Here is a 25,783-nt window from a genome sequence, read left to right on the forward strand (position 1 = left end):
CCAGGCGTGGGCGAGAGAGGAAGGAGGGAGGTCGGGGAGGGAGGGAGGCGAGGCTGGCCGGAGGGCCTGCTTCCACCCGGCAGCCCAGACTCCTCTGGCATCCGAGAACGGCAGGGGCTGAGCTGAGGGACTCCCCCCAGTGAGGCTCCAAACAGAATCACCACCACCGGCCCAAGAAGGCATCTTCTGACAACTTATTTTGCTGCACCATATTTAGTGTTTATGGGTATAGACTCTCAAGCCAGACTCACAAGCTGTGTGACACTGGGCAAGCTGCTTAAGGTCTCTGGCCCCGGTTTCCCCATCGATAAAACGAGAACAAGAGTAATACCTACCCTTCATGAAGTTGTTGAGTTTATACAAATAACACTTAGAACAGTGCCTGGCATGTAGTAAAAACTCAATAAATCTTAGCCATTAGTATGATAACCCCTAATGCCAGATTTGTGTCCCCTACGGTCCTAAGACTGACAATTCCCAGGAAGAGGTAGGTCCCGACTCTAATAGGCAGAACATTCAACCCTCACAACAACCCTATCAAGTATATACCAGGGCTACCTGGAGGAACCAAAGCACAGAGAGGTCAAGTAACCTGCCCAGAGTCACACAGCTAATAAATGGTAGAATGAGACTGGAAGTCTGGTTCCAGAGACCACGCATTTAACCCTCAAACTGCCACCTCTACAGAAAACAGGGGGCGGGTTACTGTCTCCAACCCCATCTCCAAGGCGTGCACTGAACCTCCCCTGGGCCTGAAGCAACAAGATCCACCAGGATCAACCCCACAGAGTGGGCGTGCCCAGCGGTCCTCAGGGGGCCGAGGGAGTGTCTGTCCTTCTCCTGCTCTTCCTTGATGCCCAAGCCCCTCTGCCCACCTGCACTCATACCTGTTGCAGCCACCTCAGCCTCCGCGCCTCCTCCTCCTGCTTCCTGCGTGCCTCCACCTCCTCCATCTTCTTGGCTGCTGCCTTTTTCTTGGCCTTCTCCTCGGCCAGCCGCTCCTCCTTGGCCTGCAGAGCCCACCCATATGTGCCCGCTGGAGCAGCCTCCTTACTCAACTCTACAGAGTGAGGCCCAGGACTCTGCCCCTGCGAACCAGGCTTGCTCCCCACACCCCAGGGGAAGGGGTACCCGAAGCCAGTCCTGCCCGGAGCATCAGACTACCCAGGAGCGTCAGACCACCCACTCGCATAGGGCTGCCACTCAGCCCACAGCAGAGGCCGTCCACCCTCCGCCTGGCTCAGAACAGACTCCAGGGCCCATGGGACAGACAGGAGAGGGGTTCAGGACAGCAAACCCAGGATTTCCAGAGGGGTCCAGTCCTAACCCTGGGGCCACCAAGTCTGACACGCTTGGGCCCAGCGTGTATAGCCCACTCCGAAGCTTGGCCACCCGCCAGCCCAAGGCTCGCACCTTCTCAGACTTCTCGTCGAACTGAGCAAACTTCTGTTCAATCTGCTTCTTCTTCTCCTCCTGCATCTGCTCCACCCGCTCCCGAGCTTGCAGCACCTTGCGCAGGCGCTCCTCACGCTTCCTGTGGGCACAGGGTGGTCGTGAGGAGCCCAGCCGAGGCCGGGGCAGGCCGGGGACTGGGAGCCAGGCCACTTACAGCTTCACCTCCTCCAGCCGCCGCCGCTTGTCCTCCTCCACCTTCTGCCGGCGAAGCTGCTCTGCCTCCTCCTTCCGCCGCAGGTTCTCCAGGCGCTGCCGCTCCTTCTCCTGGGCAGGGCGGGAGGGTGAGCGAGGACAGCCCGGCGCTGGCCCAGGAAGGTGGCTGGCCCAGGACAACCTCCCAGCCCCAGAGGCTACCCAGCGGCCCCCATCGCCCCCAGACAGACAGGCAGCAGCATCAGACAGCTTCTGGGAGGCAGAGCTGGCCCCAAAGACGGCTCCATCCTCACTCAGATTGAGGCCTGGGGCTTCAGTCCCTCCCAAAGGCCTCCCAAGGGCCTGAGTCCCAAGTGCACTTGACTGAGCCCTGCCAAGTCATAGGCAGCACAAAAACCAGGTTCAAAATTGGATGTATGCTCTGACTATAACAACATAAAAGTTCATGTGAAAAGAAAATGAAGAATGAGATTGGGAAGGGACAGAAAGACAGCGCTGACAATTATGGTTAATGTTCTATTTAAGGAGGCAGTGGGTATACAGTGTTTATTATTATTATGCTTTATAACTTTCATACTGTGTGTATACACACACACACACTCTTGTATATATCAACTATTTCACAAGAGTGGGAAAAAAATAAAAGAAGATATTGCCAAATGCTAACAGAGGTTACCACAGGCTGGCGAGACAGACTAGGGATGGTATTTTTTCCTTTATTTTCCAAACTTCCCGTGATAGGGCTACATATTTATTTTAAAAACAATCTTTTTCAGTTGGTTGTGCAGATCAATGCTGGGACCCCCCTCCTCCACAGGCCCAGAAAGCCCCAGGAGCACGGCAATAGCAGGGGGCAAGCAGCGAAACAGACAGGGGATCCAGGCCCCCTGGCCAAGGATGAGACCACTGCTTTACCCCGGAATGGTCAGGGGATGAGGGTGGAAGCTGGGACCCGGCCTAGAGGCTCCTCACCCACCACCCCAACCTGGCTCCCATGAGACTCCCATCTCTGGGCTCAGCCACCCATGGGCCCCCCTGTCTCTGCACTAGTTACTGTCCATTTCCCCTTGACCGCTGACCTTTTTATTCCCACCGGGAAATCCAGCCCCAAGGTATTACAATCCTAACGATGGAGAGAAGAGAGCTGGTTATGGGTAGGATGGCGTAGACTCACCCCACTCCGTCTCGCCCACTGAATGTGGCTATGAGACCCAGCAGAAGGCATGGAGCAGCGGGTTGAGGCCTCTGCCAAGTCAACGACAGCAGGCAGATCAGGGAAGAAGATCAGACCTTGAAGCAGCAGTGAGTTTACCGTTTTTTTCCCTCCAGCCTGAACTCAATGGAAACCCTACAGGGATCGCTGGGGTGTAGACAGGCAGGAGTCTGAGAAAAGCCCTCTAGTTCTGACTCAAGGAGTGGAAACGGAAGATCCAATGCTCAGAGAATGCAGAAACTCCATTTCTGGTTTTTCCTTTGTTCCTTTCTCTCGTGCCCAAGCCTACAAGCAATCCTGTGACAACGGGATGGCAGCAGTTACAGGAACCTGCAGAGTCAAAATTCTGAGGAAGGAGAAGCTTGTTCTCCACACTGTGGAGCTGTGATTGCAAAAGGCTGGGAAAACACTGTCGCTCTTTGCTTTCTCTGTCTCCCCACACGGTGGCCCTGGACGCGGTCATGGAAGCATGCAGCAGAACAGGGTAACCAAAGCCCCAGCTTCCCGGCTGGAGGACAGAAAGGGGGATCACCAGAGAAGCGGAAAGTACTGGAAAGATCGAGAAAATGATACACAGGGCTATTTATGAACTCCTGGGCTCAGCCCCAAGCTGGAGATGCAAGGCTCTGACCCTGTCACGCTGAAAACTTAGAGAACTAAACTCACAGACCAGCTGCCAGATCCCACAATTGACCACTGGCTGGCACACCTGGGACAGATCTAACAGCATTGCAAAAAAACAGGCTTTGAGATCTGAACTAACCTTGGAACCACACGTCACAGAAGGTGGGTTGGAACCTGCAGCCTGAACCAAACCAGGTGGGGGGGGTGGTGCTGAAGCAAAATATGAACGTCCTCCATCAGATTTAAACTCAGAACCTCGTAACGTAATATCCGAAACGCCTAGGATGTAACGCAAAAGTCTTAGCATATGGAGAACCAGGAAAATCTCAACTCTCGTGGGAAAAGACAGTCAACAGACACCAATGCCAAGATGACAGATGCTGGAATTAGCTGGCAAAGACTTGAAAGCAGCTGTTATAAAAATGCTTCAACAAGTACTCACAAACATTCTTAAGACAATTGGAAAAACAGAAAATCTCAGCAAGCAGATGATCTAAAGAAGAATAAAATGGAAATTTTGGAACTAAAAGTACAATAATTGAACTTAAAAATTCAGTGGGTGGACATTAACAAAATGAGGAAGAAGAGCCATATGATCATCTCAATAGATGCAGAGAAAGCACTTGAGAATACGCAGCATCTATTTATGATAAAAACTCTCAATAAAATGGGTACAGAAGGAAAATACCTCACCATAAAGGCCATATATGACACACCCACAGCCAACATCACATTCAATGGGCAAAAACTGAAAGCCACCCCACAGAGAACAGGAACAAGACAAGCGTGCCCACTCTCACCACTCCTATTCAACATAGTACTGGAGGTTTTGGCCAGAGCAAGTAGGCAAGAAAAAGAAAGAAAAGGAATCCAAATAGGCAATGAAGAAGTGAAACTCGCTGTTTATAGACAACATGACTCTCTATATAGAAAATCCTAAAGAATCCATCAGAAAACTATTCGAAATAATCAACAACTACGGCAAAGTTGCAGAGTACAAAGTCAACTTACAAAAATCAGTTGCATTTCTATACTCTAATAAGGAACTAACAGAAAGAGAAGTCAAGGCTACAATCCCATTTTTAATAGCAACAAAAAAATAAAATATTTAGGAATAAATTTAACCAAGGAGGTAAAAGACTTATACAATGAAAACTATAAGGCATCACTGAAAGAAATAGATGAAGACAGAAAGAAATGGAAAGACATTCCATGCACATGGAGTGGAAGAATAAACATAGTTAAAATGTCCGTAACTACCTAAAGCAATCTACAGATTCAATGTAATCCCTATCAGAATCCCAATGACATTCTTTACAGAAATAGAACAAAGAATCCTAAAATTCATATGGGGCAACAAAAGACCTCGAATAGCCAAAGCAATCCTGAGAACAAAAAACAAAGCTGGAGGCATCACAACCCCTGAATTCAAAATATACTACAAAGCTATAACAATCAAAACAGCATGGTACTGGTACAAAAACAGACACAGGTCAAAGGAAGAGAATTGAAAGCCCAGAAATAAAACCACACATCTATAGACAGGTAATCTTCAACAAAGGTGCTAAGAATGTACAATGGTGAAAGGAAAGTCTCTTCAATAAATGGTGTCAGGAAAACTGAACGGCCACAAGCAAAAGGATGAAAGTAGACTACTGTCTTTCACCATACACAAAAATAAACTCAAAATAGATCAAAGACTTGAAGGTAAGACCCGAAACCATAAAACTTCTAGGAGAAAATATAGGCAGTACACTCTTTGACATCAGTCTTAAAAGGATCTTTTTGAACACCATATCTACTCAGACAAGGGAAACAAAAGAAAAACAAGTGGGACTTCATCAGACTGAAGAGCTTCTGCAAGGCAAAGGAAACCAGGACCAAACAAAAGACAACCCAGCAATTAGGAGAAAATTTTGAAAATCATATAGCCAACAAAGGGTTAATCTCCAAACTATATAAAGAATTCGCATAACTCAACAACAATAAAACAAACAACCAAATAAAAAAGTGGGCAGAGGATATGAACAGACATTTCTCCAAAGAAGATATACAGATGGCCAACAGTCACATGAAAAGATGTTCCACATCACTAATCATCAGGGAAACGCAAATCAAAAGTACACTAAGATATCACCTTATACCTGTGAGAACGGGTATAAACACCAAGACAAAAATAACAAATGTTGGAGAAAAAGGAACCTTCATACACTGCTGGTGAGAATGCAAACTGGTGCAGCCACTATGGAAAACAGTATGGAGATTCCTCAAAAAAGTAAAAATAGAAATACCATACGACCCAGCTATCGCACTACTGGGTATTTATCCAAAGAACTTGAAATCAATACAAAGTGACTTATGCACCCCTTTGTTCACTGCAGCATGATTCATAATAACCAAGACGTGGAATCAACTCAAGTACCCATCAACTGATGATTGATTGGATAAAGAAGATATGATATATATATAGATACATAATGGAATACTACTTAGGCATAAAAAAAGATAAAATCATCCCATTTTTGAAAACATGGATGGACCTTGAGGGTATTATGTTAATCGAAATTAGCCAGACAGAGAAAGACAAACATCATATGATTTCACTCATATGTGGAAGATAAACAAATACACGGAGAAAGAGAGCAGTTCAGTGGTTACCAGGGGAAAGGGGGGTTGAGGGGTGGGCACAAAGAGTGAAGGGGAGTACTTATATGGTGACAGACAAATAATAATGTACAACTGAAATTTCAGTTTTGTAAACTATCATGATCTCAATTAAAAAAACAATTCAGTGACTGGGTCCAAGAGAAGAATGGAGAAGACACATGTCAGGAAACATGAAAATAAGTCAATAAAATTATCTAATCTAAACATAGAGAAAAAGATATTGGAGAAAAATTAACAGCCTGAGGGAAGAGTGAGATGACACCAAAAAGTCTATCATTCGTGTCCTTGTCATCCCACAATGGAGAGGAATGAGATACTGAAAAAAAAATTGAAGAAATAATGGCTGAAAACACCCCAAGTTTGGTAAAAGATATAAATCTACAGATTCAAGAAGGTCATCAAAACCCAAACAGGATAAACCCAAGGAAACTCATATTCAGTCACATCATAATCACACTGCTAAAACCTTAATACAAAGGGGAAAAAAATCTCAAAAGCAGCCACAGAAAAAGACACATTATCTACTGGGAGCAATGATTTGAGTGACTGGAGATCCCTCATCAGAAACTGGAGCTGGAAGGAAGTGGCCCAACATCTTTAAAGTGTGGAGGGGAAAGAACTGCTAATCCAGAACTCCATCTATATCAGTGAAAATATCCTTCAGAAATGGAGAGGGCCAGCCCCATGGTGGAGCAGTTAAGTTCACATGCTCTGCTTCGGTGGCCTAGGGTTTCGCCAGTTCGGATCCCGGGCACAGACTTGGCACTGCTCAACAAGCCACGCTGAGGCAGCATCCCATAAAGCAGAACTAGAAGGACCTACAACTAGAATACACAACTACGTAATAGGGGACTTTGGGAAGAAGAAAAGAAAAAGAAGTTTGGTAACAGATGTTAGCTCAGGGCCAATCTTTAAAAAAAAAAAAAAAGAAAGAAATGAAGGGAAATGGCCTTTCTCAAATGAAGGAAAGTAGAGGATGTGTTGCCAGCAGACTTCTTCTCAAAGAATTGCCAAAGGAAGTTCTCCAGACAGAAGAGCAATGGTACCAGAAGGAAATGTGAGACCTCAGGAATGAAGGAAGGACAAGAGGAATGGTAAATATCCAGGTAAATATCAACATTATTCTTCTCCTCTTGAGTTCTTTAAAATGTTTGACAGTTGAAGGCAAAAATTGTAACACTATCTGACGGGGTGATCAATGTATGGAGATGTAATATATGTGACACTGACAGCATACGGTGGGGAGGGTAGGCTGCCTACATTCCAACTGAACTGGTAAGAGACTGATTCTAAAAGTGATTGTGGGGGCCGGCCCCTGGCCAAGTAGTTAAGTTCACGCGCTCTGCTTCCACGGCCCAGGGTTTCACCAGTTCGGATCCTGGGCGTGGACATGGCACCACTCATCAAGCCATGCTGAGGCAGCATCCCACATGCCACAATTAGAAGGACCCACAACTAAAATATACAACTACGTACCGGGGGCTTTGGGGAGAAAAAGGAAAAATAAAATCTTTAAAAAGATGAAAAAATAAAAAAAACAAAAGTGATTGTGAAAGTTAGGTGATGCCTAGAGCAATTACTAATTGAAATCCAAACCTATCACCAAAAATGATAGAAGATAATGTCAGAATAGATTTAAAAAACAAAACAAAACCCAGCTCAACTATACGCTGACTACAAGACACTCACTTCAAATGTAACGATTTAGGCGGGTTCAAAAGCATTATGCTGAGTGAAAGGAGCTCATCTCAAAAGGTCACACGTTGTTTGATTCCATTTATATGACATTCTCGAAAGACAAAACTATGGTGATGGAGAACAGGGGTTACAGGTGGGGGCAGGGATCTTTGTGGGTGATGGAACTGTTCAGGATCCCAATTGTGTAGTGGTTACTTAGTCCACACTTGTACAAAGCATAGATTTTACTGGATGATAATTTTTAGCGTAAGTTTTACTGTATAATTTTTTTAGTGAAAGTTTTCTTTAAAAGATGGAGAGAGAAATGGAAGGAAGGAGAGATGACCATGAGCCATAGAAGCGAAGCTGGGTGCGGGAAGGGCCTGGAGGAGGACGCTGGCCTTTGGGAGACCCCCATGGGGAGGGAGTGGGGGGCCTTTGGCAGGCCCCCGACTCTCCCACCGCCCAGACCAGGGAAGATCAGCAGGAGGCCAGACCTCCACCCCGCTTCCCCAACCAGGTCCCATCCCTTACTTTGCCCATAAGGAAAACACCTCGGAAGCAAAGGCCACGTGGCACCTGGAGTGGCCACCACCCCCTCTTCCTGCCCCAAGAGCCAACCAGACCCCTGCTTTCAACACGACTCAGCAAAACAGGTTTTGTCCTGAAGCTTGAGTGCTAAAATTGCCCAGCACAAGTCAGAGAACTTACCCTGCTGCATTGTAAATTCTATAGAACACAAGAGTTGTTCATGTCACAGGATCTGTGTTTCCTCTCTGCCCCCACCCTCAAAGGTGGGCTGGGTTGCCCCTGCTCCCCAGAGGCCACTGTCAAGGCCAGCGCAAAGGGTGGGAGGAAACCAAAAGCTTGTGCAGCCCCTTCTGCCTCCAGGGGTCTCAACTGAGCAGTCGTCCTGCCATTTATCAAACAACCACTTCATACCCAGCCCTGCGCTGGGGGCCTGACACGCATTACTCTCTGGTCCATCCAGGCTTCAGGACGAGAACTCGGTCTCCTCATTTTGTAGCTGAAGAAACTCAGGCCCAAATGTTAGGCAACAAGTAGAGGCCCCAAGGCCCCTGCGACCTACCTAGGCCCTAACAGAGGACTTTCCCACACCCGCTAGGTGCTCTGTACAAGGGTCTGGACTCCCCAAGCAGGAAAGGGCAGCTTGGTGGCCTCTCGGTCATCCCCATGAGCCCTGCAAGGCTCTGATCAGTCTGGGTGGGGCACGGGAGTTCCGTGCAGGAGGAACAAGCCTCAGTCTGGTTCTCTGCTGTGGGCTCAGGTGCCCAGCAGGGGCCTGGCACAAAAACAGGTGCCTAAGGCCACATAGCCTGCTTGCTGGCCTATTGGAAGGCACACTGTCACCTCATCCACCCAGAGGGGACCAGCCTCCTTGCACAAGAGGCAAGTTCAGAGGCCAGCGTCCAGCTGCTGGGAAGCCCCTGGACCTGCCAAGCCCCAGGCAGCGCTGCTCAGGCCCCGAGGCCCTTGGCTGGAGGCAGAAGCCCTCCTAGTAGGAGCCCCTTCAAAGCGCCAACGGGAACTAAAGGAATGAAGGGGCTGCAGCCTCGCAGCTCGGGAGAGCCCAGGGAGCCAGGACTGCGGGCTCAGCAGGTCCCAGCTCTCCGTGGCTCCTTGCTCACGGCCGGTGGCCCAGCTCAGCTCTGAGGTATCTGAGAAGAGAACAGCTTCTGTGGCCTTCTTTCCAGACGCCGCCACTGACAGTTCCACTGTCACCCGGCCTTCAACCTCGGTTTCCCCCATTGCTCTGTCCCCACAAGGCAGTAATCAGGTGTGTGACACAACAAATCTCAGTGGCTCTGGGGACCGGAGGCGACTCGTCTGTTCTCTTCGCAGCCCCAGACCCTGAGGGGGAGCCCAGTGCTGGGGAGCAGGGAGGGAGGTGGCTGTGGGGAACACCTCAAGCTGTGGCCCTGGGGAGCAGCCGTAGGTCACAGCCTCTCTGCTTTGCTCCCTCCTGCCTCAGGGAGGCTCTGAGACTCATTCTCAGAGAAGCAGAGTCAAGGGCAGAGAGCGCAGGCTGTGCAGAGGGAGGAGGCCAGCTCCAGAACTGCTGGACGCCTCCAGCCAGCCACCCAGCGCCTCTGGTTCACCTCCACCTCCCATCTCCCTTAACACTCCTGCTGCCGAGGTTAGTGCTTCTACAGGTGTCAGTTCCACAAGGACAGGGCGACAGCGGGTAAGTGCTGGGTGGAGCTAGGTTACAAGCACAGGAAAGGCTTTACTTACAACGAAGCTGCACTGTGGAGGAGAGGAGACAAGGAAAAGCCGAGAGTTAATGCCAGGCTGGGGGCCGTCCAGGGAAGCAGGCCAGGCTCCTGGCTGTGCCAGTCTGCTCGGGGCCTGCACCCTCTCGCCAGCAGCACCACCACCTCCTCGCAGCTCACCCAGCCCTCTACCTCAACGAGTGAACGCATCCACATCTCCCTCACCTTAACCACTCAAATCACTGGGGCTACGGGGATGGATGGGCAGGGCGGTGGCCAGCTAGACCAACCTCCTGGGTGTGCCCAAGGTCCACGACCTAGCGGTCACACTGCGCCAGTCAAGCCTCTAGGCTGCAGCATAGAGGCCAAGAGGTCCGGACAGTCCCCAAAAACCAAGGCAGCCCCTGGCCACAAAGGCTTGAGCTGGCCTTTAACCAGTGCCAAGCCACACCTGCCTTGGCCCAGACCCACACTGCTCTCAGTAGCCTAGGGGACAGACTGGAGCCTTCAGTGATGCTGCCCCAGCTCTAGCAAAGCTTGGCACAGGCTCCCTCACCTTAGGGTCCACACGCAGGGGAGTGTTGCGCTTAATGAAGGATTTCATGACGCTGCTGCGGGAGGCTGAGGTGGGCGTCATGAGCATCTGGTTCCTCTGCACGGTGTGCAGGAAGGTCCGGAGGGGCCGCACCACCTGCAGACAAGGACCAGAGTCAGGACTCAAGGATGGGGCAGGAGCACGGAAGGAGGGCGGATGTCTGCTCACCTTGTTAGCTGGACAGGGCGGGGAAGGGGTCTTGCTCCTGGGGGGCTGCAGCTCCTCATCCTCCAGCTGCTGGTCCTCATCCAGCTCGCTCACCGCCTGCTTGTAGCTGCGCTTCCTCCTGCCGAGGTGCAGGTGGCAGCAGTGTCACAAGGCTGACCCTGGTACCCTCCCCAGAGCCCCAGCCACGCCCCATAAAAGATCACCCCTGTGAGCAAAACTGGGCCCAGTTCACAGGACACCAGACTGAAAGAGGTAGGGTCTTCCTGACCGACCCTCTGCTGCCTAGTCAGAGGTAGGGACGTGACCAGTCCAAGGTCGCAAAGCCAGGAGGACACAGAAGGATGGGGTCTATGACCGGATCGCCCACTCCCAGGGCAGGCTCATCGCACGGTATCAAGCCACCTCGCTCCTTAAGTCAGAGCACCAGGCCCCACCCGAGAGGCAACAGATGCCCCTGACCACACACCCACTGCCCACACGAGGACTCGAGGTTCACGCATGCTCCCCTGGGCCCCTCACAACACCCCTTCCCAGATGCAAACCTGACACTCTGGGGTGGCTCCTTGGGGCCGTCTGCTTGGTCAGTCTTAACCTCTGTGAATAGAACAGTTTCAGGGAGGCTGCAGGGACGGCATGGAGGGGTCAGGGGAAGGTGGCCACTGGTAGCAGCCATGGCCAGGGCAGGGCTCTCTTCCTGGCAGTCCCAAAGGCAGCCAGTGGCGGAAGCATCAGCCTTAGCACTGACTGGCCTTGACAAACCTGTGGACACTGAGAGCTTAGCATGCTATCCCCAGTGCCTCACCCCTATGTAGACCCCTCACCCCCATGCCTGGCCTCTGTGACAAGAACAGCAGGATGATCCCATCAAGGGGGTTTTGGAATCCCACTCCTCCTGTCCCTTCTAGCTGGGGCCGCTGGGACAAGACGAGGGCCAGGTTCCTGTGCAGGGTCCACATGGGGTGGTGAATATTTTGTTTCCCTGGTAGGAGAAAGCGCCAGGCTCTCCCAGGCCCTTTAACACTCCACTCCAAAGGGTCCTTGCAGTCCCCCTGGGGGACTGTGGCTGGCCTGGCCATTGTCCCTAACCCCGTCATAAAGCTGGGGAAGCAGTGTTCAAGATCTCACAGCCACGGTGCTCTTCCCAGCGGGAGATGTGAGCCAGACTCTGGGATACCCCAGCAGTCTGGGGGTGCCAGAGCCCACAGATCTCCCACCCTCTTTAGACAGGGGACCCACAAAGGTGAGAAGTGAGCAGCGGCAGAGACAAAACAAGAGGCCAGGTGTTCACACCCCAGTGCAAGGTTCCTCCCACCGCCCCCTGGAGCGGGGCCAAGGCCTGGACCTGGCAGGTTCACAGCTAATGCCCCAATTCAGGCCCTTCCCCCGCTTCCTGCACCAACCAGCTATGGCCACTCACATGGCACTCGGCAGCAGCTGCAGCCAAAAGGTGAGAGATGAACTCTGCAGACTCAAAAGAGATCTGCGCACCCCTGGGTCTCGGTTACCTTCAGCCGATGAGTCCAGAAGATGGGGCTTTCCTCCCCGCCAGAGACAGTCAGGCCAAGGCCGCCAAGGTTCCCACGGCCCGGGGTATCCGCACATGGCAGGTCGGGAAGACTCACCTTGCAGGCCTTCAGAGGGCGTTTCGTGGCCACCAGCCACAGGCCGTGAGACAGGCATGCTAATGGCGATCTTGGTGGCACTGTGGGACTGCGAGGTATTCCTGTCATTCTTGGGCACCTGGGGCAAGAACCGAGGCTCTGGGGTCTGAACCTGGGACTTGCAGCACAGAGCACGAGCCCGCCCCGCCCCCGGCCTGCCCACCTTACCTCCGGCTCAGCCGCCTCCACGGGCTCAGCCTTCTTGCTGGGCTCCTTCTGCTCAGGGCTGAAAGCAGAGCACGAGGTACTGTGGGATCCACTCAGCCAGCCCGAGTCCTCCCCACAGGAGCCTCTCCCAGACCCATGGGACACTCCGGCCTGGGCCACAAACCCACAGCCCCAGGCAGGATGGGAGGACAACAGCCAGAGCCAGTGGTTGCCCGGAGCCTCTGCTGCCTGGGCAGATGAGGGATGTCAGCATCTGAATTTGGCTTCACTCAGCCCCATCAGGGCCTTGACTTGGGAGGTGAACCCTTTCCCAGCTCCGCCTCAACCCCTTGGGCCCCACTGAGTCACGTCTCTCTTAAGGCCCGCCCTTCATTCACCGTAGGGCCAGCAAAGCCAGCAGGTCTGCCCCGTCACCCCATCACGCCATCCCAGGCACTAACCCTCTGCTCCAAAGCAGGGGTGGGGGAGCCGAGTTCTACCGATGGCAGGACGTAGCCTCCAGGAAAAGGAGTGCTGGCCCAAAGCAGTGCGGGGGTGTAACCCTGGAGCAGGGGATACCCTCAAACCCCACCCCACATAGAATGTGGCTCCTCACACTGCACTAGCTCCTCCACAGGCCTCGGGATTTGATGACCTAGGGAGCCCACGCCCCAAGGTGAGGCTTGGAGGGTCTAGGGCAGGCCAGGACTAACGAGTGAAGCTGAGGAGCGACGTGGAACACATGACATTCGTGTCACTCACTGCCTGGTTAGACTGGGGCAGGGGCAGAGGCAGAGCCGCAGCAGGGGGCAACCCGTGGGCATCCCCACGAGGAGGGAAGGCTCGGGCACAGGATGCGCTTCCACCCCCGGGACTCACCGGACACGGCCCCCAGCGTGCCCTGCCCAGCCCAGGGAAGGGGCCAAGCCCTGGGACTGAACTCACCTGACGTTCTGGGGCACCTCAACATTCAGGAGCCTCTCCAGGTAACTGTGACCTGAGGAGAAAACAGGAACAAAAGACGCCCTCAGAACCCGGCCAGATGGCCCTCGAAGATCCAGGGAACCAGGTTCTGGTGGAGGCTTGGCCACTCGGCCTTCACAACCAGAACGTATCCACCTCAGAGACCCCTCTTCCTCAGACACAGACCCTCTCCACCTCAGAGACCCCTCTCTTCCTCAGACACAGATACTCTCCACCTCAGAGACCCCTCTTCCTCAGACACAAACCCTCTCCACCTCAGAGACCCCTCCCCTCACTGGGGGCAGAGGCTCTGCTGTGCCCCAAGCACTCACCCTCAGCACTCCCTGAACTACTAGCATCTTCAATGGAGCCCTGGCTTTATGTTTCCTGCTACTCCCTAGACGGCAACATGCCCATCTGTGGGCACATCTTGGCTCCTTCACTGAGCTGGGAGTCTCTTGGGAAAATAAGACAGTATCTGATGCAGCTCCAGGCCCCCAACTTCCAGCATGGGCCCCAACACAAAGCCACTAATTCATTCAACAAATATCCATTGACAGTCTACTATGTACTGGGCCTGGGAACCCAATGGTGAGCACAATAGACAGAGCCCCTCTCTGGTCTAGATAATCATCAAATAATTCTGCAAACGTCATGTGATATGTATGATGACAGAGAAAAGAGGGGATTTTAAAAGCCTATAATGAGGGACCCGAGCTGTCTGGATGCTCTGACGTGAAGGATAAGAAGTTGACATCAAAGGAGGAGGGGTGGGAGGGAGAAGGATGTTCAGGCCAGTAGTTCTCAAAGCATATTCTGGGGCTCCCCAATGCTTTCGGGGGATCTGTGAAGTTGTAACTATTTTCACCAGGATACCAAAACGTTATTTTCCCTTTTCAGTGTGTTGAGATTTTCCAAACAGCACAGAAGCAATGGGAGGTAGAACTGCTGAAGCCTGTGCACCAAATGAGGTCGCAAACCAGATTGGACCCCACACTCAGTACAGAAATGTGCACTTTCACTTAAGAATGTCCTTGATGAAGGAGTAAAACTACTAATTGTATTAAATCTAAATGAGTACGTGTCCTAATATTCTGTGTGACAAGGTGCGAAGCATGCAGGATGCCGTGCTGCACACCCACGTCTCTGTGAAGGGCACTCAGGTTTGAGCCCCCCACTGAAGAGCTGCTTTTCTCAGGGAACACTATTTTTAATTGAAAGAACTGACAAACTATGGTTATTCGATCTTGGGTATTTGGCAGACATTTTCTTAAAAAGGAACAAAGTGAGTCTGTCACTTAAAATAAAGTCATGAATAGTATTTGTTGCCAATAATAAAAGATTGAGCTAAGAAAAAAAGAGCCAAAAACAGAATTTTGAAAAACGTGTACCCACCCACCACCATGCACTTCATTGCGTCCCAGTACGTAAAGGCTTTTCTGATGAGATCAGAAAACAAATGTACTCCTTTTAAAAAATATGTAATGAAGTGTGTCAACATTTGGAAGATGAGCCTAACTCAGTGAAATACTGTTTTCCAGATGACCAGTGCATGAGGTTACAAAATCACGCATGGCTAAAAGATCCATTCAAAGTGCAGGATAGACCAATCAATGTGGGATCAACAATATGGTTTCAGAGTCCACACTGCAACGAGCCTTTAAGAAACTACACTTGTGAGCCAGCCCTGAAGGCCTAGCAGTTAAAGTTCAACACACACCGCTTCGGCAACCTGGGTTTGGTTCCCGGTCGTGGAACCACAGCACTCATCTGTCAGTAGCCACGCTGTGGCAGCGGCTCTCACAGAAGAACCAGAAGAACTTAAAACTATACACAACTATGTACTGGGGCTTTGTCGGGGGAAGGGGGTGAGGAAGAAAAAAGGAGGAAGATTGGCAACAGATGTTAGCTTAGGGCAAATCTTCCCCTGCAAAGAAAACAGAAAGAAAGAAAGAAACGACAACATGTTGCATTGAGTATGCACAAATTATCTGAAAAAAATGAATATGCACGATTATCTGAACAGGGCTTTAAAGTACACCTCCATTTTCCCACTATAATCTGTGTGAGGCCAGATTTTCTTCATATATTTTCACCGAAACAACACAATGCAACAGACTGAATGCAGAATCCAGTTATCTTCTTTGAAGCCACACATGAAAGAGATCTGCAAAATGTAGAAAAATGCCAATCGCCTCACTAAATTTTTGTTCTGGAAAACAGTTATTTATTCACACACAAAAAAAATCTAACAGCAACAGGCAACTGGCTTATTTTTTATATTAAAGTATTAAATAATATTTTTAATTTTTAATATTAAAATATTAACTAATGTTAATATAAGAAACAAAATACTAAATAATATTAAATTTTTTTAAATTTCAGTTTTAAATTCTAATACATTAACTATCAATGGATGGAACCCCCATAATCAAAAGCTCTTTGATTGTGTCTTCAAGAATTTTTAAGACTGGCAACAGGTGCTAAGGCCAAAAGCTGAGAGCCGCTGGTCAAGCAGGTGCAAAGGCCGTGAGGTAGGAGAGAGCAGGCTTTTTGGGGAACAGAAAGAAGGCTGGCTGGGCCGCAGCATCCTGAGTCACGGGAATGTGGCCAGAGGTGAGGCTGAGAGGCAGCCAGTGTGAGACCAGGCGGTGCCCATGGGACTAAGGGAAGGAGGGAAGATGAATGAGGAGCCAGAGCAGCAAACTGTGGGACAAAGAGAGAACCAGAAGCAGCGACCTTTCTGGGGTGCAGTAGCCAAGCCTGGGGGAGTGGGAGGGAGCACTGCAGGGCCAGGCTAGAGGTTACGGGTAGTGCCTGCTCCCACCTGAGGGGGTCTGTGGCCAGAAAACACAGTTTCCCTCATTTCCCGTGCCTTCCATCCCAGCTCAGTGCTCACTGGTGAGGGGGGCAGAAGAGTGAGAAGACACCCACGTGACCGCACAACTATTCCACCAGTGCAAGGACTCCTCTGGAACCTTAAGTGCCATCCGCATGCCATTCGGGCCTCAGAACCGGTCTGGTGGCCTAAGGCCTGGCAGAAGGACGGCTGTTCCTCTGTTCCCAGAGGTGGCTGGGGAAGCCTGAGGAGGAGCCTGGCCTCTACAGAAGGACCCTCCAGAAACCCTAAAGCGGCCCCTGCCTAACCACTCCTAAGCCCAACTGCCCATCAGCTGCTGCACCCACATTTCTCTGCCCAGGGGCTCTCTGGCCAACTGTGTACCAGGCCAGGAGTGCAAGGGATTGATGCCTCCACCCAGCAGCCCTCGTCCAGGGCACCACGGGCATGCAGAGGTTCCCCTGGCACCAGGCCCCCTTCCCAGCAGCCTTCTTTTCCCTGACTCACTTCCCCACTCCCTGCTGCAGGTGTTTCCTTCCCCTCCAAAATTAACAAGTTGCATCAAACCCTTACATCAAGGATGCTTCTGGGGGAGCCCAAACTAAGACCCTATCTCTGAGTTGCCCGCCCAGCCAAGCCCCAGAGCCTGGCGTCAAGAAGGCTTCCAGGAAGCTCCTCACTGCTCGGCATGCCCGCAGCATCCTTCAGGTCAGCATGGCCACACCCACACTGAGCTTCAGGGACACAGATGCTCTTGGCCTTTATCGTTTTCTTTTGACAAAGACTGACTGAGCCTGCACCATATCCAAGCGCTAAGATGAGTTCTCTACCCACATTCAAGGCAGGTGTTGCCACCATTTAACAGATAGAGAAACCGAGGTGCAGAGAAGGGTGTGCCCAAGGTCACCCTTGGCTCTGTGTGACTCCGGGGTGACTCTTAACTGCCATGTTTTACTGTCCCCCTCCTTTCCCTCTTCTTTCCACCTCAAGAAAGAGGATGAGTCCTGGGCCTGGAGTCAGACAGGCTTGGATCGAGTGCGCAGGTCAAATCAGAAACCACCATGCATAGGGAGGGGGCCAAGAGGGAGGAGCAAGGGGAATGGCTGAAGGCTTCAGATCTGGATCTCTGACCCAGAAGCACAAGAGGGCCTCAGGAGTCTCTCCCCAGCCCTCTCTCTAGGCTCCAGGCTCACCTGCCCTCTTGGGCTCCTTTCTAGGACTTCAGGACTGAGGAAATCTCCAAGGCAGGTCAGAATCATCTTGGCCCTCCCGAGAATCCAGAAATGGACAGTGTGCCAGGATGCAAGTCTGCACATCCCCCAGGCTGCGTGACCCAGAGCCCCACCGCCTGGAGCAAACCCTTCCCAGGTGGGAAAGAAACTTGGCAAGGTGAAGGGCTTTCCACAAGGCCTTCTCAGCAAGGGGCCTGCCATCCTAGAAAGGAGGAAACAAGTGGGGCACAAGCCCCAGCCTCCCAACTGACAGACTCAGTGGCCTCCGTAAGCTTCAGTTTGCCCCTCTATAAAGTACGGAAATCCTAACAGGCTAACAGTGTGGCTGCAGGGACCAACGAGACAACCTTGTGTTTTATAAATCTAGAAGGGCCAGGCAGATGGTGGCTGCTATTTTAATACACATTAATACAAAACCTGGCCTCTCCTCTCCATCAATCCCACCACTGCACCATCCTCTGGCTGGACTCTTGCTGCAGCCTCCTACCTGGTCTCGCTGCCTCCCTCTCTTCCTTCCTCTTGGCCCTTTTTCACAAAGTGCCAGGAAGCTTCCAGCAATGCTTGAGGGGCCACAAGTCTAAGCCCCTTGTGTGGGACATGAGCCCCAGATAACCCACCACTTTCTGTTTCATGCCTCAGGGTCTTTGCACAAGCTGGTCCCTCTGCCAGGGACACCTTTCCCCACATTTTTCCACCTGGCAGAAGCCCAAGCATCCTTTGGAACCCTCCCAGCTCAGATCTACCTCCTCCACGCAGCCAGCCTGGACGCTTAGAGCTGCCTGTTGCTCCTCAGTGGCTCGAAACACCTGCTCCCACTGGGACAATGGTCCCCTGGGCAGGGATCAGATGATGATAAGAAGAGCTAAGATTACAGAGCCCTTCCTTCCTGGCAGGCACTGTTCTAAGCACCCCATGCAGGCTAACAAGGAAAACCTCACAACGATGCTTTGAGGTGACGCCATTATTACCCCAGCCGACCAAGGAGAAACTGAGGCCCATGAAGGAGCTCCCGTCACCTGCCCAAGGTCACAGGTGGGTAAATGGCTGAGCTGGCACTCAAACCCACTTATCTGTCCCTCCTAGAATGAGCCTGCTATGAGGACAGTTCACAACTCTTCGTCTCAGTATCTCCAGACTAAAGAGTTTTGCTAATTGGAGGCAGCCCCCAAATGTGGTGCATCTCAGCCAACCTCTGCAGGAGGAAAGGGGAAGACAGTGGCCCTGGGCCAAAGGCCCAGGTTTGAGCCTCAGTATGGCCTTTAACCACAGGGACACTGTGGCCACCGTCCCCGGACCTCAGTTTACTCATTGGTAAAACAAGAGGGTTGGACTAGATCAGCGCTGTCCAATGTGGTAGCCACTAGCCACGCCTGGCTCTTTAAATCTAAATTGAGTAAAATGCAATAAGACTAAAAATTCAGTTCCTAAATCACACCAGCCACACTGTGAGGGCTCAACTGTCATGTGTGACTAGCTAGTGGCTACCATACAGGACAGCACAGATGGGGAACATTTACATCATCTCAGAAAGTTCAAAGGACAGCTCCTTGCAAGATGGTTCCCCAGAGCTCCTCCTGCTGAGCAAGGACCAAGGATCACGCACCGCACCCCGTCCCACTGCTGACACCCAGACTCACAGATGATGCGGGCAGAGGCGGCCGGCTCTTCGGTGGCCTTCTTGGCAATCCTTCTGCTTGATCTGCGGACAGTGGTCTCCTTTTTGGCCACCAGGGAGTACTTCTGGACCAGTGAGACCTGGGCCCCTGGGGAGGACGGGGCAATCAGGCTGCGCCGCACTGACCTCGAGTCCACACGGGCGCCCGTGGGCGTGGAGAAGTTACCAGGCAAGATGGGACCCAGCACCCGCTCCTGCCACGGGGAGGCCGGAGAGCCAGGTGAGTCGTGCGGGCCCGGGGAGGCCCGTGCAATCCTGAGCTTGGAGGCAGACCGCCCTGCTCTGACCCCTCGGCCCTTGGGGTCCTGTGGTGTAGCCATCAGGGAGCTCACAGTGACAGACTCCAGTCTCCCGGCCTCTGACTTCTCGGGTGTTGATTTTTCATCCGTTATCACGGTGACGTGGGAGGCCGGAGCTGTGGCTGGAGCCGGGGTTGGGGACGGAGCCCGTGACTGAGCCTGGGCAGACTGGAGCTGGTTGAGATGCTGCTCGGCACTCTGGTGCTCGCAGACGCCTATCTCCACCACTGGCACCAGCTGGCACTGCTCGAGGCTACTTTTGGGCTTCTTGGTCAGTGCTGTGGGAGACTCAGGGGTGGGCGAAGGAGCAGCCGCGGTGGCCGCCATTGCCGCAGCTGCAGCACGCGTCACCCGCCGCAGGACGGAGCCGTTCTCCCCCACCACCGTGGCCAGCTTCTCCACCTTGTCCTTGCTGCGCAGGTGCCGGGAACCCAGCTGGCTGCTCCGCGTCCTTCTGCGGGACAACCTGCTGGAGATCGCAGAGCAGAAGCAGGGACTATGAACGGACGACAAAGCCAAGAGCTTAGAGGCAGAAGACTGCGGTTCTTTCTAGTCCAGACTGGGCGTCTCTAAGCCATGAGACCCCAGGCCGTTCCTCTCTGAGCCTCAGCCTCCCTACCTGTAAATTGGGGATAATGCCAGTCCTCACAGAACTGCTGAGCTTAAATTCACACAGACCTCCTGCTGACTGAGGTCACACTGTGCCAAGCACCCGGCCCGAGGCTTTACTCATGCTGTCGCTTAATCCACAAGACGGCCCTGAGAGGCAGGGACCATTCTCCCCACCTTGGAGATGAGGAACCTGAAGCTCAGAGGTGGAAAATTCACCCAAGGACATACGCGGCTACGGGGCGGAGCTGGGCTGTGCAGCCGGGACCACCTGACCCAACAACCAGCCTCTTCCCCCGTCCTCTGCAGCCCACAGTCATTTCCACGGGCACAAGCACAGCAACAGGGGCTCAGGAACAGCCCCCTGGGCCACACCTCTGGTTGCTCTCTGCCAAGAAGGTACTTGCTTCTGGAAATCCCACCTCTGGAAAGCCTTCCCATCTTCCAAGGCCCAGATCTCTCTCTCTCACTCTCTCTCTCTCTCTCTCACACACACACACACAAACATGCATGAGTGCACGCTCTGGACTCCATGGTCTTGGGTCATGCTTCGTTTCCCCATGACATTTCGCCCCTTAGCATGGCCCACTGGTACCCACCACCACTCCTGCAGCCTCTGTTCCCAGTTACCACCTGCAAATCAAACCCTCTCAGTGGGCACCATGCCTCCAGGCCCCGCCTGCCCAGCCGACCCTCCTCTGGCTGGGGGCAGCCTCCGGCCCCTCCTACCTTTTCCGAGTGGGGTCTCTGTTTTCATCCTGGACATAAGAAATCCGTCTCTTCTTACGTCTGTTCTTCTGAGAAGGCGTTTTGGGCATCAGTTCGGGCTCTTTGCTGAATTCTCTGTTTGGCACAAGGAGGGGGATGTTCATGGCTGCGTGGAAACCACTGCGCCCCGCCCCCCGACCCAGTCCAGCCCCCGTCTGTTTCCTGGTAGTGACAGAACAAGCTGGGGTGATAAGCATCAAGCGAGCTCTCCAAGGCCTGTGCAGGTCTGCTGCCAGGCACTTGGAGCTTCCTCACAGAGACACGGCAGGAGGACAACGTTGCCAGGCAAGCCTCCATAGCCCATCCCCCGGGCCCAGCCCACCATCTCTCCTTCCTCTTCCCACTATACTAAGCTGGGCCCCAAGCACACTGCACTCAGGAAGGACCCCTGGCAGCCTGTCTACCTTCCCTGTCAGGTGGGGAAGTGGGCTGCTGTGTCCCCAAGGCCATAGCAGCCACACAGCCCCTGACACCGCCTGCTGGCACACCCCTGCCCTCACCTGGTGAACATGCGCTCGGCCTCCTCCTCAATCTCCTGGAGCCACACCAAGTCCTTGTTGTCCACATTGCAGACAAACTCCAGGAGCTTCTGGTCACACAGCTCCAGCAGGTGAATGGGCCCTGGAGCTGTCGTCCCCATGGTGGATCTGTCTGGCGAAAGCAAGAAGAGGCCTAAGGGCTCAGGGCTGGGGGCTGAAGCCTTCTCCAGGGGAAGAGCCTGCCCAGCCACAGTGCCTGCCGCTGATCACCACAAAACACCCAGTGCCTAAATCAGGGCCCCTCCCTGCTCAGAGCCACTCCCCAGAGATGTCAATCCACAGCTTTTTTTTTGCAAAAGAAGAGCTTGCCCTTTTCCTTCCACTCATCAAACTCATCCCCCAATCCATCCACCCACCCAGAGCACGCCGTCCCCCTAAGTCCATACTTCCCAGCCAATTCTGGTATCAATGATCTTTCTTATAAATGGCCTTTTCTGCAGCTCAAAATGACAAGGCATGGCCAGCTGCCTTCCTGGATGAGGGAGAAACTGGGGCCACCACAGGACCCCGTCTCTGCCTGACAAACACAAGGCTGCTCTTCCTCTCTTGCGGGCTCTCCTCTTACTACCTGTGGGTGAGCAAGAACTAAGACACAGCCACCCTGAGCTACACACATGCTGACCCCACGCATCAGGCCAAAGAACATGGAATCCAACTGCCTCTTGAAGAGCCCAATGAACAGAAGGGGTTTTGCGGTGCAAAAGAGTGGGTAAGAAAGTAGGGCTCCGGAGGCATGCTCCTCTCCAAGGGGTTCCTACACTCTCTCCCTTGAGCTGAAATGCCCTAGAAATGGATGAGAGAGCATGAGGGGAGCAGATAAGCAATGTCTTGTGTTTTTGGGGGGAGAGGGGGTTGTTTTTCTTTTTTTTTGCTGAGGAGGATCTGCCCTGAGCTAACATCTGTTGCCAATCTTCCTCTTTACATGAGGAAGATTCGCCCTGAGCTAACACCCATGCCAATCTTCCTCTGTTTGTGTGTGGGTCACCGCTACAACATGGCTGATGAGTGGCACAGGTCTGGGCTGGGATCTGAACCCATGAACCCTGGCCGTCGAAGTCCAGCTCACTGAACTTAACCACGAGGCCATGGGGCCAGCCCCGACAATGTCTTCTTTTTAAGAAAACTTGTCTGGAAATAGCGCACCAAACTTAACCAGGAGGCCACGGGGCCAGGCCCCACAATGTCTTGTTTTTAAGAAAACCTGTCTAGAAATATCAGGCAAGGGAAAACACAAAACCAGTTTTCTCTTAATTTCTTAAAAAACCAACAGCTTAGGTATCCTCCTTAAGACTTGGTTATAATATCATCACCAAAGCCCCAGGCAAGGAAGAAGTGTTCCATTAGTCATAGCGGGGACTAGGTAAATATCCCGACTAGTGAGTGAATGATTGAAAGAACAAATGAATGGGTGATGGTCGTAAGCCATAATGACAGAATGCGTGTCTCATACCATGGCAGTGACCCACAACCCGGATCTTCAAAACCAAGAACCACGCAAAGGTCAGCCTCCCACCTAAGATGGAAGCTTCTGCAGGAGGAGCTAAGTCACTGACCCCTTGACAGCTTACAGAGCTTAACACCAGGTCATGCTGCAGCCTCACGGGACTTGCTGGGGCCTGATTTCCAGGGCAAACTAGCCTTTGTTCCTCAAACAATCTCTGCCCTCTGTCTGGAACCTTCTGTCTCCTATTTTGTACAGGTCACTCCTTATCGCTTGGATCTCAGCGACTCAGGGAGGCCCTGACCACCAGCCATGATCCCATCCATTGATTTCAGTTCTCTGCACCGCACTTTCTTACTACTTGTCTCTACTCACTAAACATTTGCCCCCCGAGGGCAAGCCCTTATCTGTCTTGTTCGCAGCTGAAAGCCCAGAATCCGGCTCAGTGCCTGGCGCAAAAGAAACACTTGTTGGATGAATTAATCCATCTATTAGCAACTGTACACCTAGAAATAAACATCCTACAGGTTTTTCCTCCCCCCACACCCCGAACACACACACACAAAAGGGCACCCAATGAGCTCACTCTACACAGGTTAGAGCACGCCATACTCATCCAAAGCCCCTGGCCCTAGATGCCAAGGCAGCACTAAACAGGGCAGGGCCAAAGGGGCAGGATGGACGGCAGAGGCTCTGGGCTGAGACAGGTCTGCAGCCAGCCAGTCACGGACTCCGACTCTCCCGTGCCCACCGGCTGCTCCTCCCAGCCCCTCTGCCCCAGAGTTCCGCCCTGGCAAAGTGCAGGACCCCAGTTCAAGGCCAGTTATGAGAAAATCGTTTAAGGAAGCCAAAACCACAACAAAGGTTCAGAGAAGCTACAGAAAGCAACAACCTGCCATCTTTTTTTTTTTTAAGTATTTGTTCAAAATAGCAAAGTGGGTGAGAGCTTCTTTCATGAAGTGCACAGAAGTGTTTGGGGCTTCTTCCATGGGGAAGTTTGTTTTTAGCAGATCTCAGCTTGGCTATTTAAAAGAGTCAGTGCACGTTAGAACGGAGACGACTCTGAGAAAGGAGGAATCAGCGCACCAAGAAGGAGGCTCCAGGGAAGAGCAGCAAAAATCTCATCTTCAGCCAGTGTAAGAACCTGTGCGCAAACCCAGAGCACCCAACGTGCCACCAAGGAGAAGGGAGCTCATCCTTCTCTCCCAAAACTTCCCTCACCCCACACACCAGACTAAAGGCCCCACCGCCGGCCTTTGCAATGCCTGTTCCTTTGAGGGTGCAGGAAGGTGGCATCCAACCACCCCTCGGTGAAGGACGGTCATAACAGCTGCTTCCATTTACTGAGTCCTACTCCGTGCCCAGGTCGGCCATCATCTCATTTAATTCTCCCCACAACCTCAAGGATACCCATGTGCAGATGAGGAAACAGAGGCAAAGAGAAGTTAAGTCAAAGTCACCCAGTAAATCAAGGGTGACGCCTGGCTTTAAACTGTGCCCTTAACCACCACTAAGCCGCCTATTCGATTTCAGCCTCCAAAAGGCAGGTGCCAAGTTTTGGCTCTGGGCAAGCCCAGAGAAGGCTACGGTGGCTGAATGAAACTAAGCTGACAGCGAACGTGGTTGGGGCGTGACAAGATTAGGGGCAGCATTGGCCTCCGGAAACGGTCCGTTTAAAATGCTGCTCACTTGGAGGGGCAGGTGTTGAGAGAGGGTTAACTGTACAGATATGCCATCTGGCATAATTCGGTCACACAACCCGGTCGGTGTGCGTTCCTGCGCGTCAAGGTCAACAAAAGGCTTCCTTGGCACAGAAGGTGCTAGGCACTGGGGAGGGGGAAGCGACCGTGCTATTCTCTCGGATCCTGGTGACCTAGGTAGAGGGTGGGGGTCATCTCAGGCTCCAGGACCAAGAGGTGACCGGCCCACTTCCAGGCCGCAAGGGGCAGCGGGGGGGGGGGGGGGAACGGGGCACACCCCCGGTCCGGAGTTGGCGGGAGGGGTAACAAATCGCTACCCATCCCCCACCCCCGCCCGCTGCCCGCGCGCACTCACCCGACTGCACCGCGTCTCCTAAGTGCTACTCCGATCCAAGTCCAGCGGCCACCCTAAGCACAGCCCCCGGCCGGCCCAGACCCTCCGCTCCCGGCGTCCAGGGCTCAGGCTCCGGGGAAGCAATGGGCGGCGCAGCGCGGGCGAAACCTACGATTTTCAAAACTGAAGGCTCGGCCAATCCCCGGCAAGTTTGTCTGGGAGGATGCAAAACTCTAAAACCAATCAGGTAAAAGGAGGCGCCAGTCAGGCCACCTATTGGCTACTTGGGTTGGCAGTCTGCGGGACTAAGAGGCGGGGAAAGGAAGCGTTGAAACTTTAACCTGCTCAGCTTCCGGGAGCCGCGGTCCCGCGGCCAGGAGAGGAAGTCGCCCGCGGTGGGGGGGATGCGCGCGCAGGGTCTCGCACGCTGGAACTACAAGCCCCAGCATGCACTGCGAAGGCTCCGCGGGGAGTGGGTGGTGGTTTGGGGGCCTTCGTGGGGCCGGGGTCTTGGCCGAGAGCTGGTGTTCATCCTGGGCACCTTCCGTTTTGTAGTTTCTCTAACCAGCCTTTCCTCCATGCAGGATAACATCTTTCCGACCTCTGCCATCTTTGAAAAGTAAAAAGAAAACGCTTTGTAAATCGCGCCGGAGTTTGTATTTAGGTAGATCCCTCTGTCATTTTTTGGGCGTCAGCGACTTGGGTCCCGCCTATACTGGCCCCGAATGTATTCTTTGGAGCACTGGTTCTCAATCGGGGGTGATTTTGCCCTATCCTCCCCAACTTGGCA

At 52.6% G+C, this 25,783-nt stretch overlaps 1 protein-coding gene across 6 annotated transcripts in view; it reads right to left on the reverse strand.

Moving 5' to 3' along the window:
* Nucleotides 1-25,141, reverse strand: part of INCENP (inner centromere protein) — a 31,014-nt gene extending 5,873 nt beyond the window's left edge. Inside the window, exons 1-14 of one of the 6 annotated variants that reach the window (XM_046644873.1) lie at nt 25,015-25,141; nt 21,480-21,626; nt 20,941-21,054; nt 19,266-20,071; nt 13,540-13,591; nt 12,616-12,673; nt 12,409-12,526; nt 11,329-11,380; nt 10,787-10,904; nt 10,580-10,714; nt 10,046-10,057; nt 1,610-1,719; nt 1,414-1,534; nt 888-1,010 (exon numbers count right to left, since the gene is read on the reverse strand). In XM_046644873.1, coding sequence (XP_046500829.1) covers nt 888-1,010; nt 1,414-1,534; nt 1,610-1,719; nt 10,046-10,057; nt 10,580-10,714; nt 10,787-10,904; nt 11,329-11,380; nt 12,409-12,526; nt 12,616-12,673; nt 13,540-13,591; nt 19,266-20,071; nt 20,941-21,054; nt 21,480-21,619 — 1,959 coding nt within the window. In that variant the 5' untranslated portion in view covers nt 21,620-21,626; nt 25,015-25,141. Of the gene's footprint in view, nt 1-887; nt 1,011-1,413; nt 1,535-1,609; nt 1,720-10,045; nt 10,058-10,579; nt 10,715-10,786; nt 10,905-11,328; nt 11,381-12,408; nt 12,527-12,615; nt 12,674-13,539; nt 13,592-19,265; nt 20,072-20,940; nt 21,055-21,479; nt 21,631-25,014 lie in introns of all 6 variants that reach the window. The other 5 variants (XM_046644874.1, XM_046644877.1, XM_046644872.1 and 2 more) reach the window with 5 other exon arrangements.
* Between the last annotated feature and the right edge of the window lie 642 nt (nt 25,142-25,783).

Source organism: Equus quagga, chromosome 17 (assembly GCF_021613505.1).
Source record: "Equus quagga isolate Etosha38 chromosome 17, UCLA_HA_Equagga_1.0, whole genome shotgun sequence".
Taxonomy (NCBI): Eukaryota; Metazoa; Chordata; class Mammalia; order Perissodactyla; family Equidae; genus Equus; species Equus quagga.